This window comes from Crassostrea angulata, chromosome 10, assembly GCF_025612915.1.
Source record: "Crassostrea angulata isolate pt1a10 chromosome 10, ASM2561291v2, whole genome shotgun sequence".
Classification (NCBI taxonomy): Eukaryota; Metazoa; Mollusca; class Bivalvia; order Ostreida; family Ostreidae; genus Magallana; species Magallana angulata.
In genome coordinates this window covers 51296882-51310848 of record NC_069120.1, presented here as the reverse complement: position 1 = coordinate 51310848, position 13967 = coordinate 51296882, and the positions used below count along the sequence as shown (strand labels likewise).

The following is a 13967-nucleotide window of genomic DNA, read 5'->3' as shown; positions in this document are numbered from 1 at the left end:
TTTAAGATATGGCGTCTTTTATAATTTTTAGGCATTTTTCAATATTTTTGTGATGTGTTCCATACGATTATCTAAACGAAATAGCAAGATAAAACCAACAAAAAATATGCAAAATTATGTTGACTAACAAATAAAATCTTAAATTTAAATATTACAATACTACCAAAAATATTTCAGTGCAAAACAAAATCTGAAAAATTTAGTGCGAATTTCCTCTGTTTTGCTAAAAGTCAAACTTTGTCAGAGCCTAATTCCATATTTTAGTAAAAATATCGATTGTTATGTCACTAATAATTCATTTCATAAATACTTTTTGTATTTAAAACAAATTTTACTCATTAAATTGAACTTTTTAACAATCCAGATTTGAGAACTCAAACCTTGAGTAAACAACATCCTTAAAAGCATCTACTGTCTGTTTTTGTAACAAACAGAAAACAAACTAGTAAGTCCGTTGAAAGAACTTTTAATTTAATCTCTTTCACTCTCAGATAACAACTTAATCTGTCATCTATTACAGTACAACTCAATTTCTTCAATATTGCACCAGAAACAACTAGATATCTTATCTACATTCACAATCATACATACTTATTCAATTACTTCTCATGTATCTTTACAACACAAGTACACTTCAGTAAAACCAATTGGAAATGCTTCACAACAAATACAATCAATATTTCACATCATGGATTAAGCACAAAAGCTTCAACTTAGTCAAGATTCTCCCAAAATGGACCACACACAGTGTGATCATATACACAATGTTTATCACCAATATTCTCCAAACAAATGATCTATGCACAGAGTGATCAAATACACCAAGTTCATGTCTATTTTATCCACACGAGAGAACCACACACAGGCTGCTGTCCACCCCTCCCTCACTGAGTTGGGGTCAGTTTGCTGTCCATCCCTCCTTCACTTGGGTGGAATCAGGCTTGTTTGCCTCTGGGTTGGTATCAGGCTTGTTTGGCCCGCAGCAGAGAGTCAAAGTCCGGGGTACAGATCAGCCTGTGAGACACATGTCCTAACACACTTAGGTCCCCACCCCCGCCGCTGTCCGGGTGAATGGACACCACATCCTGAAAAACCACAAAACATAAAACATTCAGATTACATTGTCACACAATTTCACACTTAAAACAACTCTATCACTTTACATCAGCATACACGACATCACATGTTGCCATCCAAGATACTTTGATTAAGAGCCCTGCTTGACAATCACAGTAATATTGAGGAAGGATTTTTGTTAGGACATAAAATAAAGATCATAGTAAAATCAGCAATGGAATCTTGAAGTATCTTCAATTCTTTATCGCTAGTTCTAAAAAACTATAGGGGGACAAATGTTATTTTACACAACACATAACCTGTCCAAAGTCTTCAAGACGAAGATGAAATATGTATAAACTTATAGACTACTGTGAAAAACACAAAAATAATATCGTCCTAAAAGTCAAATGTCAATCATGACAATGATCCAAATAAATTGTATGTTTATGTTCATGAAGTGTACATGTGAACTGTGATGCAATTGGATAAATGATCATATTTACTGCAATACCATGAGGTAACCAAAGGTTTATTAGATATGATAACCAAAATAATTGGCCATTCTAATGAAGAATTAAAGTTTTTGACTTAATTATCACAAAGTACAATAAGAATCATAGGTCAAGTACCGTAATGTCTCGTGTATAATACGCACTCGTGTATAATACGCACCCCCAAAGTTGACCAAAAAATGGCGAAAAAACAGCAGGTCCTATGTATAACACGCACCCAAAAAAATGGCGAAATCAACGGCCGCCATTTTCCCCCAAACTATCGATGTTTCATGTTAATTTTATAATCCATGCGCAATTTCTTTAATGTTGAGATCGGAACATAGCACAGACGATGAAAATCGACGGCCGCCATTTTCCCAAATAACTATCGATGTTTAATGATGATTTTTTAACCCAAGCGTAATTACTGTAATTTCGTGATCGGAACATGGCCTAAGCGATATTAGAGTCAAAGTTCTTATACTTTTAATTAAAAAGGACGACACGATTTACATGGACGGTATCAAATATCATTTGACACTTCGTAAAGAGTTTCTTACAACATCGGAGAAGTAGAAGATCATCATACGTAGAGAAGAACGGCAACCGAGCTTAGTGCTTAAAAGTAATAATGTTTGCAGACATAAACCAGAAATGATTTAATTGATTAATTATAGTCAAACCCTATGATTGTTGTTTAAATAAACATTGTGAAGAAACGTACGTATGTCGTATATCGTCATTATCAAGTCGTACAAATGATCGATGTAATTTTAGCAGTGTCTATGTAATTTAAAGCAATAACGTTTAACTGCATAACGGGACACAAAGTAATTAAGTTTAATAAAATCAGAATAATTGCTTATCTACGTGCACTTGAAAACACCCTGTGAAGTCCGACACGAGAGAGGTGCTAGTTCTGACACCGGAAATTGTTAAACAAACATTGACCACGCGCCGAGTCAACAGGTGGCTGCTTACGTAATGGCGAATACACTGGCGATATTTAAACTTGTTTGATGCAAGAAATAGTGTTAAGAGAGGATAAATATTTCAATACATGGGGGAAAAAAAATTAAGAATAAGGTATTTCTGATGCAGTAAATTTAGTATACACTCATTCAATTTGCATAACACGCTATATCGGCAGTCACTACTCCCGTGGTATCAAGAATCACGGCTTGAAAAAATGGGGTACAATTTTGGTCCTATGTATAACACGCACCCCCCACTTTTGATCAAATTTTGGCTGAAAAAAAGTGCGTGTTATACACGCGACATTACGGTATAACCTGCATATTGGTTAATATTTTTTTGGTTTATGGTTTAATCATGTACCTGTAAAAATCCACATTTGGTTCCCATGGAAACATCCAGCACCACATTGCCCAGCATTAGGGAGGTTCTACCGGACTTGCGTATGACCAGCTTACCCATGTGACCTTCCGAGAATCCTGAAAGGGGACTGGCACCAATCTTTTTAGAAGCCTCTTTCTGCATAAAAAATAACATTACATCATACATATACCCCTATCTGATCTACTTCTCATACATACACCACAGCATTCACATTGTTCATCTATTGCACATCTGCCACACAATTCTAGAAATCAAATCAGAGAGTTCTTTAGATATGTTAAAACAAATCTTTCATCTGGACATTGTTCATTAGTACCATGATGCAAGATCATATATGTATGCATTAAAGAGAGCCTTTTATTTCAACATTGATGTTTGAAGATCAACAACTTTAAAAAGCCTTGAACAATTGACTTAGTTAAAATGTCAATTGTTTCTCTTTTATCACTAATTACTTCCTACAAATGAAAGAGCGATTTCTTTGGTAACTAACCTGCACCATTACTGATCAGAGGGCCATTTTTTGAGTTTTACCTGTGTCTGTCACATAGAAAGGGCAGTATTTTTTATCTGTTTTACTAATGACTGCCCAAGACAGAGGGCTATCAGTTTCTGTCTTACCTGATCTTTATTGCTTGATTTAGCGTCCTCTTCCTTTCCGTAGCTAGCAGGTACCCCTGGCATCACATCGGGAAACTGTACAAATACCATGTGGTTTGGGTCTGCAAGAGAAATGACAAATATCAGACATAATCTGACAAAGACATTGCTCCAGACCTGTACAGAATTTCACATATGGTCTCTAACATCGATAACTTAGTTATGACCAGAAGAAGGCTGTAAACAGATCTACAGATTGACACTTATTCCTCTCTTCCTCCAATATATACATCCAGGGCATGGATTTTTTACAGACTTGATACTGACCCCCACTCTTAAGTGAAGAGAACATGTGCTGACACGTCTCCTGAGTCAGCTTGGCTTTGGACGGAATCTTCAGCGATGCCTCTTCCAGCTTGACCTTGACCTCTTCTGTCATTTCCACATCCACAGGTTCAGGGTCATCTAAAAGTCAAGGTCAAAATTCTGTAGCATCAGCTGAATGTATGCATGCAAATATTGACATTGGTCTTGAACATGAACCGTACATGTGAATTGATATCATTTAGTATAAATTGATAGTTGAGTACCGGTACAAAATTGATAAAGTAAAACTAAAAGTAAATTGACAGTTGAGTACTATTCTGTCCCAGTCTGATGGAGAGGTTCACTCCCTTTAAACAGTGAACACTGAACCCGAGACTGGTACTCATCTCACATCTGTGCAAAAGCTAAATATTCATAGGAATATCTGCTGATCTAGGATGTGGCGACTAGTTAACAGAGTTTTGTCTACAATCATCTACACTGTCTAGATTTCACTTCCCCACCTTTAAGTATACATAGTTATGCTTGTAAATAGATAGAATCTTCCTTATAATTGTGTATAGATAAACATCTTCTAATTATGACTAGAATGAAATACATGTATATACGTGCATTTCATTTTACATCTATTTTCTGACAGATACATGTACAGTTCATTTTTAAATGAAGTTTTCTATTTATAAGAAAACTTACAAGTATATACGGTACATGTAGCTTTGAGAAAAAAAAATCTAACACATGCCCTAAACTTCAAACTCCACTTCAAAGCTAGGCATGATTTCGTTTACAATGCAAGACATTCAAATCTTTTTATAAATTTAAAGAGAAGCTTATATATTACAAACCCTCTTACACAGTACTGATCAGACCCAACCTTACAGAAAGTAGACCCCAACTAAACCCTGGGTTTACTCTTGGGTCTGCTCAGGGTTCACTCAAGGTTTGCTAGAGCAGACCAAGAGTTTTTCCAGAGTAAACCCAAAGTAAACTTAGAGTAGACCCAGAAAGGACACAGAGTCAACCCTGATCAGGAGTAAACCCCGATCAGAAGTAGACCGCTGAAAGCTGACACTACATATTTATTTGGAATATACAAGGGAAAGGACTTACAGGTGGTAAGAAGGTAAGATAAAATACTGTTTATACAGGTCTGCTTTATACTTCAATGCATAAAGTGGACCCCAAAAGCAAACCTTGAGAAAACCCAAAGTTTTAAACAAGAGGCCCATGGGCCACATCGCTCACCTGAGGAACAATAGGTATGATAAAGTCAGCTTAATGGAGTCATAATACAATCTGGACAATGTACATTAATACATGAAGATCCTGTATAAATAAAATCCATATTTCCCCCTTGGAACTCGGATAGCCCTGATTGCTGAAAATATTTACAAGAGCAGACTTTAATCACCGCTCCTGCACATATATAGGGACTCAACGTCATGCAGGCAGGGATGACCGCACACCTACGCAACTCAACAGGTACCAACGTTAATGCAAGCAGAGATAACGCAAGCAGGGATGACCTCACACTTGCGCCAACAGCTCAACCTACCACAGGGAGTGCCGCACACTTGCACTAGAAAGGCCAGAACACCAGCAGGGATGACCATACACTAGTGCTCCGCCGCAACCACCACCAATACAAGCAGGTATGACCGCACACTTGTATCAATGCGATACAGGGCAGAAATGACCGCACATTCTGTATCGTTGGTTAGAAAAACACGAAAATTAGAAAGAGCAGGGATGTCAACACCCTCAATCTCTCCGTACCTGTTCAAGTTTAACCCCAAACAGTCACTCGTTGCAATGCAATAGACACTGTCCCTATATATGTGCCAGCCTAAAATAATTCATAGTATCTAAAAATTGGAAATCAAAAATAAACAAACTAATCCAGCCTAACCCAAAACTACTTATGCAGAACAACTTATATACATTGAATATTTATTATTGTATAAAAATAATCATCACATTAATTGGTTAACAGTGGATGCATTACTTAAAATAATCAAGAATCAATAAATCAAGGGCAATAACCCAAAACAGTAATACAAAATGATTTTAATGAAAAAATAGCTGCCTGCTTCAATTTTATAGTCATATCACATGTTGAGTATTGCAGTTCTCAAAAAGATCCTTTACAATTGTTTATATATGGGATATTTAGCTACATCAAACTCTGAACCTTCTTGTGAGGCCGAAGAATTGTCCTGGAGCCAAAGTCTTAACAATTAAAAAGAATCATCTTGCTGATTAGTTTCTGAGAAGAAGATTTTTAAAGATTTACTCTTTATTCCTATGTAAAACTTTAACCCCCCCCCCCATGTGGCCTCACCCTACCCCCAGGGGTCATGATTTTCACAACTTTGAATCTACACTACCTGAGGATACTTCCCACAAGTTTCAGCTTTCTTGGCTGATTAGTTTCTGAGAAGAAGATTTTTAAAGATTTACTCTATATATTCCTATGTAAAATTTTAACCCCCCCCCCCCAATGTGGCCTCACCCTACCCCCAGGGATCATGATTTTCACAACTTTGAATCTACACTACCTGAGGATGCTTCCACACAAGTTTCAGCATTCCTGGCTGATTAGTTACTGAGAAGAAGATTTTTAAAGATTTACTCTATATATTCCTATGTAAAACTTTGACCCCCCATTGTGGCCCCAACCTAACCCCAGGGATCATGATTTTCACAACTTTGAATCTACACTACCTGAGGATGCTTCCACACAAGTTTCAGCTTTCCTGGCTGATTAGTTTCTGAGAAGAAGATTTTTAAAGATTTATTCTATATATTCCTATGTAAAACTTCGACCCCCCATTGTGGCCCCACCCTACCCCTGGGGGTCATGATTTTCACAACTTTGAATCTACACTAACTGAGGATGCTTCCACACAAGTTTCAGCTTTCCTGGCTGTTTAGTTTCTGAGAAGAAGATTTTTAAAGATTTATTCTATATATTCCTATGTAAAACTTCGACCCCCCATTGTGGCCCCAACCTAACCCCAGGGGTTATGATTTTCACAACTTTGAATCTACACTACCTGAGGATGCTTCCACACAAGTTTCAGCTTTCCTGGCTGATTAGTTTCTGAGAAGAAGATTTTTAAAGATTTACTCTATATATTCCTATGTAAAATTTTAACCCCCCCCCCATTGTGGCCCCAACCTAACCCCAGGGGTTATGATTTTCACAACTTTGAATCTACACTACCTGAGGATGCTTCCACACAAGTTTCAGCTTTCCTGGCTGATTAGTTTCTGAGAAGAAGATTTTTAAAGATTTATTCTATATATTCCTTTGTAAAACTTCGACCCCCCCCCCCATTGTGGCCCCACCCTACCCCTGGGGGTCATGATTTTCACAACTTTGAATCTACACTACCTGAGGATGCTTCCACACAAGTTTCAGCTTTCCTGGCTGATTAGTTTCTGAGAAGAAGATTTTTAAAGATTTACTCTATATATTCCTATGTAAAACTTCGACCCCCCATTGTGGCCCCAACTTAACCCCAGGGGTTATGATTTTCACAACTTTGAATCTACACTACCTGAGGATGCTTCCACACAAGTTTCAGCTTTCCTGGCTGTTTAGTTTCTGAGAAGAAGATTTTTAAAGATTTACTCTATATATTCCTATGTAAAACTTCGACCCCCCATTGTGGCCCCACCCTACCCCCGGGGGTCATGAATTTCACAACTTTGAATCTACACTACCTGAGGATGCTTCCACACAAGTTTCAGCTTTCCTGGCTTTCTGGTTCTTGAGAAGAAGATTTTTGAAAATTTCTCGAAATTTTTCATTAATTTCTAATTATCTCCCCTTGAAAACGGGTGTGGCCCTTAATTTTCACAACTTTGAATCCCCTTTGCCTAAGGATGATTTGTGCCAAGTTTGGTTGAAATTGGCCAAGTAGTTCTTTAGAAGATGTTGAAAATGTGAAAAGTTTACGGACAGACAGACGGACAGACGGACGGACAGACGGACGACAGACAAAATGTGATCAGAATAGCTCACTTGAGCTTTCAGCTCAGGTGAGCTAAAAACAAACCCCGAGTAAACCCCAAAAGTAAACTCGAGGTTTAGTTGGGGTCTACTCTGGTGTTAGGTTGGGTCTGGTTGACTCTGTATATTATTTGTAAAGATTTGTTGATTGGAAAACTTGAAAATAAGATTTCTTTCCGAGAGTTTACTAAGAATGTTCTTGTCCTCTGGTTGTGACATCAGCAAAGTGACATCACATATAACAGAGAATAACATTTCTCTAACACCGGTGCAAAGGCACAACATTCACCTGAATACCTGCCGATCAAACGGTGTATCATACCTCATGTGCACACTCAAGTATTTATCATCCTGTTTAGAGATTTTAATGAAAATTTGTAGAACACAACATAAATATATTTCTTAAACAAATTTCCATGGCATCATTAGCTTCTATTTATATATGTCAATATTATGAAGCAAGTGTACTTATCAACACCACATTGCCAAGAATCATGTCCCAGAGTCACAACTGTCTGGTGTGTTGGTCATCATGTCTCAGAATCACACCTGTCTGAGCTATGGAGCTATTTACCTTTGATTGCTGGTTTGACATCCTCTATCACACACAGCGGTAGGTGAACAGGGGCCATGTTTCCCTCTTCTGATACAGGGCCAGCTATGAACTGTTGGATAAAACTCAAAAGTGAAAATCTAAATATAACTAACTTACAGTCACTTCTCAGCATTCAAGAGTATGAGATTGACAGTAGCAGTAAGTGACTTCAGTACTTTCATAAAATTAATTGACTCAATTTAAAAATGTATAAATTAGAAGAGAAATCAAATAATAAATATGTTTGGAAAATGATATCATTTGAACTAGTTCAAGTATTTAAAATGCAGTACTGTTGATTCCACATTTTACATGAGTACTTTATTCAATTATTACACCATTTTGCTTCAAATTGCAAAATCAATATGTTAAATATTGCCTTATATCTTAGTTTCTTATAGTTCACATCTGTTAGAGAAATAGAAATGAACATGTAAAATCTGTGGAGTGTTTCACACAGATATTACTGTATACAGGGAAATATTTGCCACGGTTTTATTTTTGCTCCTTTCACTCTCGTTGTCATCGAGCGAATTTAAGACTGACCGAATTCCAATGTCTCAAATTATCACTGTTGAAACACAACTGTCTCTGGGCGAATTCAAGACAGGGTAAATCTGTTTGCAATTGTAGAAGGGCAAAAATTACACAGTGAAAATAACCCTGTATACAGTAATTCCTCTCCTATAATTAGGAATCTACAGTATCTGAATGCAAATACACTACTTGACCTACATCATCTCTAAGCAGATAGTCCAAAGCTTGCTTAGTTTCCTCGTCGGTCCTCTCTTTCTTGACCCCCAGCTTGGATCCACCCCCAGATGATCCTCTGCCCCCACCCCCACCCCCACCGCCTGACCGTGGTCCTGATCCACTATAGCTCTCAAATACTGAAGATCCTACTAATAAAATGTCATTCAAACAACTTTACTGGGGTGTGTGTTATTAAATGGTTCATGATGATAGGAATACATTGTAGTTCAACAAATTAAAATTTTATCAAAACTTCATCTACCTTTTACTACTTTGTCTGTGGGACCTTGTTCAAAAATAGAGTGGGACTGAATGACATCCTGGCCACGCCCCCTGCCTCTCCCTCGGCCACGCCCTCTTTGGTCTCTTCCTCTCCCCCTTGCTTTCTCTGATCTTTCCTTGCCTTCTTTTGCTGACTCGACTTTAACTTCGGACCTTCATACCAATATGGAAAAGACATTATCAAAGTTTTATTTTTCCCTTTTGCAAACTTATGATATGCTCATTTTAACATTTGACATTGTGTGCACATATATATAATGACTGGATTGTTAAATCATAAAAACAGCTCCATGAGTCTGCAAGAAATAATTCATAAAATATCATGACAAATCTACTCTTACTTTTCTGCACTCTTGTCCCTTCTGGCAGGGATGTTAGGTGTAAACACTTTCTTTGGGACTCCTCCAAGGGTTAGATCTCTTGGCTTTCCTATTGATGGTAGTCTACAATACAGGTCCACAGAGTTTACAATACACTCTGAATTAAAAAGAATGCCTTGCTCACCACACATTTTCAGTTTTGAAATGCAAACCAAACATTTTTGTTGGCAGAACTAAGAACCAGTCACAGTAACTATAACTTGTTTGTGAACCATGCTCGAACTCTTTTGGTGACTAAACCACCTACATATATACTAATAGAATAGGCAACTTCTACATTCTTATGTTTACTTTCTAAACTATCACAAAAGTCTTTTTAGAACTCTGTTCCATCTCAGTAAATTATCTCATTTTTAATTAATAGATTATTTACTGCATACAGGGAAATATTCAGCCCTGTTTTATTTTCACTTCTTTCCCCCTGGTTGTCAGCGTTGTGCCTCTCAAACAATGATGATTCCACAATAAACTACAAAGGCTGCTGTGAGAAATCTATATAGGGTTTCCGCAAGATGAAGGCCAAGGAAAAAACTGTTGCATAGTGCAGATTGGTCCATCTAGTTTGGGGGGGGGTCAAACAGTGTGGTATTTTCACTTATATATTTGATATTTTTACCTTGCTCCTCTCCCTGGAGGCAGACCTCTTCTGCTGATCAGACCCCGTGGAATGGCTTTGGAGGAATTACCTTCTGCCATGCTGAATTACCTCATTGCCATCTCTCTCATTTCAAAAAATTGCAACACATCTCAATCTACAAAGAAAGTATGTTAAAATATCAATATCTTTAAAGATAAGATATTTACCAGAAAAACTAAGAGATATACTCGAAATATACTCAAAATATAGTCGTGTTCTTGAAAAAAAAGTTACATGCCTCTTTCTATTTCGATAGCAGTGATGCAATCCTTAAGCAAGTATTATAGACCGCATTTCCTCGGTGAAAATGATATATGACGTTTACTCATAAATGCATTGTCCTTCAACGATTTGTTTAGGGTAAAGATACGAGCAACATATAATTTTTTGCCAGGCTTAGGAAACACACCACCACACGTTGCGATAGGCCCGGCCCCGTGTCTTTTTAGTTTCTCTTTGCCTTCTACCAACCAACCAAAAACGGTGTAACATTCACATAATAAATTTTCTCTTCCGGACTAATTTGAACTTATCAATATTTTTAGCTCACCTGTACCAATATCGTTTAGTTTTCTTATCGTGACTACCTATAATAACAACTTTTTTTTCTTTCTTTTTTTACTTTTGAACCACGTGGCTAAATTCAATAAAAACTTGGTCACAAACATCTTGGATAAACGGCTTTCAAACTTGTTTAAAAGAAAGACCAGCTAAACAGGCCATGGAAAGAAAATTAAAAGAAAAAAAAAAGAAAAAAAAAGAAGAAAATATTGTGGGCTGATTAAAAAGATTTTTTTTCTCAGAAACCACAATAACCTGATAACAAGCAATGCTAGAACCTAAAAATCTGCCCCAAATCAAAGAAAGAGAAAATATTAAAATTTCTCTGGCATATGTTTCCTTTACTTTGAGAAAAAATGTTCAAATTATCAAGAAAAAACATTAACATTTTTCAATTCTACCTGTAACCTTACATGTGTTGGTAGAGGGCTTAGATATTTTGTTTGAAGTATGTAGATTACTAGTATCAGGTGAGTAATTTGGCTGATGGGCATACCAGTTGGGGCCCATATCAAAGAAAGAGAAAATAAATGTCTCTAGCATAGCTATCCTTACTTTTTAAAAAAAATAAAAGCAAAGTATAAAGATGACCAAATGGAAACTCTGGTGTTTTTTCTGAAAATTCTATATATCCTTCTAAATGGATACATCACAACATAAATTGGGCAGATGCTGCAATAGAATGAAGTCAACCTATACATTTCTTTTTTGCATTTTGAGTGCGATTCACAAGCTACAAAATACCTGTACTACCAAACCCCAATCAACCAACCATGCAACCATGAACTCCCATGCAGTCACTTTTTTTAAAACATGAACTCTTTACTTTTTTAAGTCAAGCAAATACATGCATGTATCAACAAGAGGCCAATTGGCCTTAACGGTCACCTGAGTAGCATATATCCAATACACAAACTTGTCATGGAGTCTCATATATGCATCTAATTAATTAGGTTTCATACTGGAGTAGAAAAATTATAAATTTGTAATGACAACCACATTTAATTCAAAAAGAACTGTGAAACCTATAATTTTGGTGAAAAACTAAAAGATCTGGTCTACAAAATAATGAATTTAGTTTTCCTTTCAGGTATGTGGGAGTAAAGAAGATAATTTTTTAACGTTATATGCATTAACATCTATACATCCATTTTGGCCCTGCCCTAGAGTCAAAACCCATACCCCAGGGGACATGAAAATTAAAATTTCAGTAGAGGACTTCCTGGTAAACATAATGTGTGAGAATAGAGAAGAAGATTTTTAAACATTATATGCATTTACACTTTATTGCCATATTGCCCCCCCCACCCATGTCCTGAACCCCTGACCCAGGGGCCATGAATTTCACAATTTAGGTAAAGGAGATTGTGGATATCATAACCATGTATTCAGTTTTTTGCCCACATGTGTGGGAGTAGAGAAGAAGATTTTCTTAGATTTAATACATTTTTACTATTTGGCCATATTGGCCCCACCCTAGAGCATGAACACCTAACAAAGGTGTCATGAATTTCACAATTTTAGTAGAGAGCCTCATGGACATCATAATCATGCATTTAGTTTTTAACAAATATATATAAGAGTAGAGAAGAAGATTTTCTAAGATTTAATACATTTTTACTATTTGGCCATATCGGCCCCACCCTAGAGCCTGAACCCCTGACCGAGGGGTCGTGAATTTCACAATTAAGGTAGAGGGCTTCATGGACATCATAAACATGCATTTAGTTTTTAACAAATATATATGGGAGTAGAGAAGAAGATTTTCTAAGATTTAATATATTTTTACTATTTGGCCATAATGGCCCCACCCTAGAGCCTGAACCCCTGACCCAGGGGTCATGAATTTCACAATTTAGGTAGAGGGCTTCATGGACATCATAATCATGCATTTAGTATTTAACAAATATATATGAGAGTAGAGAAGAAAATTTTCTAAGATTTAATACATTTTTACTATATGGCCATATTGGCCCCACCCTAGAGCATGAACACCTAACAAAGGGGTCATGAATTTCACAATTTAGGTTGAGGGCTTCATGGACATCATTATCATGCATTTAGTTTTTAACAAATATATATGATAGTAGAGAAGAAGATTTTCTAAGATTTAATACATTTTTACTATTTGGCCATATTGGCCCCACCCTAGAGCCTGAACCCCTGACCCAGGGGTCATGAATTTCACAATTAAGGTAGAGGGCTTCATGGACATCATAACCATGCATTTAGTTTTAAACAAATACATATGGGAGTAGAGAAGAAGATTTTCTAAGATTATAATACATTTTTACTATATGGCCATATTGGCCCCACCCTAGAGCCAGAACCCCTGACCCAGGGGCCATAAATTTCACAATTTTGGTAGAGGGCCTCATGGACATCATTATCATGCATTCAGTTTTTTCCTCACATGTGTGGAAGTAGAGAAGAAGATTTTTGAAAATTTGGCTTTTTTTGCATATTTGGCCCCGCCCGTGGCACCCCAGGGGTGGTAGAGCCATAAATTTCACAATTTAGATTCTTCTTACCATAGAGATGCTTCACACCAAAAATGGTAACGATTGGCCTGGTAGTTTCCAAGAAGAAGTTAAAAATGTAAAATTGTTAACGCACGACGCACGGCGCACGACGCACGACGCACAACGCACGACGACGGACGAAGACCAATTGCAATAGGTCACCTGAGTGACTCAGGTGACCTAAAAAGTGGCTGGTTTGAGCTTCCCATTTACAATTTGAATTATCAATGTAATAGCTGCTTGTACTTGTATCACAATAAGTTGGTGGGATTTGTTCTCCAAGACAAGGAACACACAATGCCTATAACTCTAGTTCCAGAATTGTGCTGTCTTATAATAGGCTCAGGACGAGAGAACAATAAGTTCTCAGTTTTGGATTT

At 37.0% G+C, this 13967-nt stretch overlaps 1 protein-coding gene across 2 annotated transcripts; it reads right to left on the bottom strand.

Moving 5' to 3' along the window:
• Nucleotides 1-450: 450 nt before the first annotated feature.
• LOC128167604 (DNA-directed RNA polymerase III subunit RPC4-like) lies at nt 451-10969 on the bottom strand. 2 transcript variants are annotated; one of them, XM_052833404.1, is made up of 10 exons: nt 10743-10969; nt 10484-10619; nt 9829-9930; nt 9468-9640; nt 9188-9354; nt 8432-8522; nt 3840-3977; nt 3534-3634; nt 2892-3047; nt 451-1085 (listed from the first exon to the last, which is right to left on the bottom strand). In XM_052833404.1, the coding sequence occupies exons 2-10, from the start codon at nt 10561-10563 to the stop codon at nt 963-965; spliced, it is 1131 nt and encodes a 376-aa protein (XP_052689364.1). In that variant the 5' UTR covers nt 10564-10619; nt 10743-10969; the 3' UTR covers nt 451-962. The 2 variants fall into 2 exon arrangements, with proteins under 2 accessions (XP_052689364.1, XP_052689365.1); XM_052833405.1 differs by having other exon boundaries at nt 9188-9351.
• Nucleotides 10970-13967: the final 2998 nt, after the last annotated feature.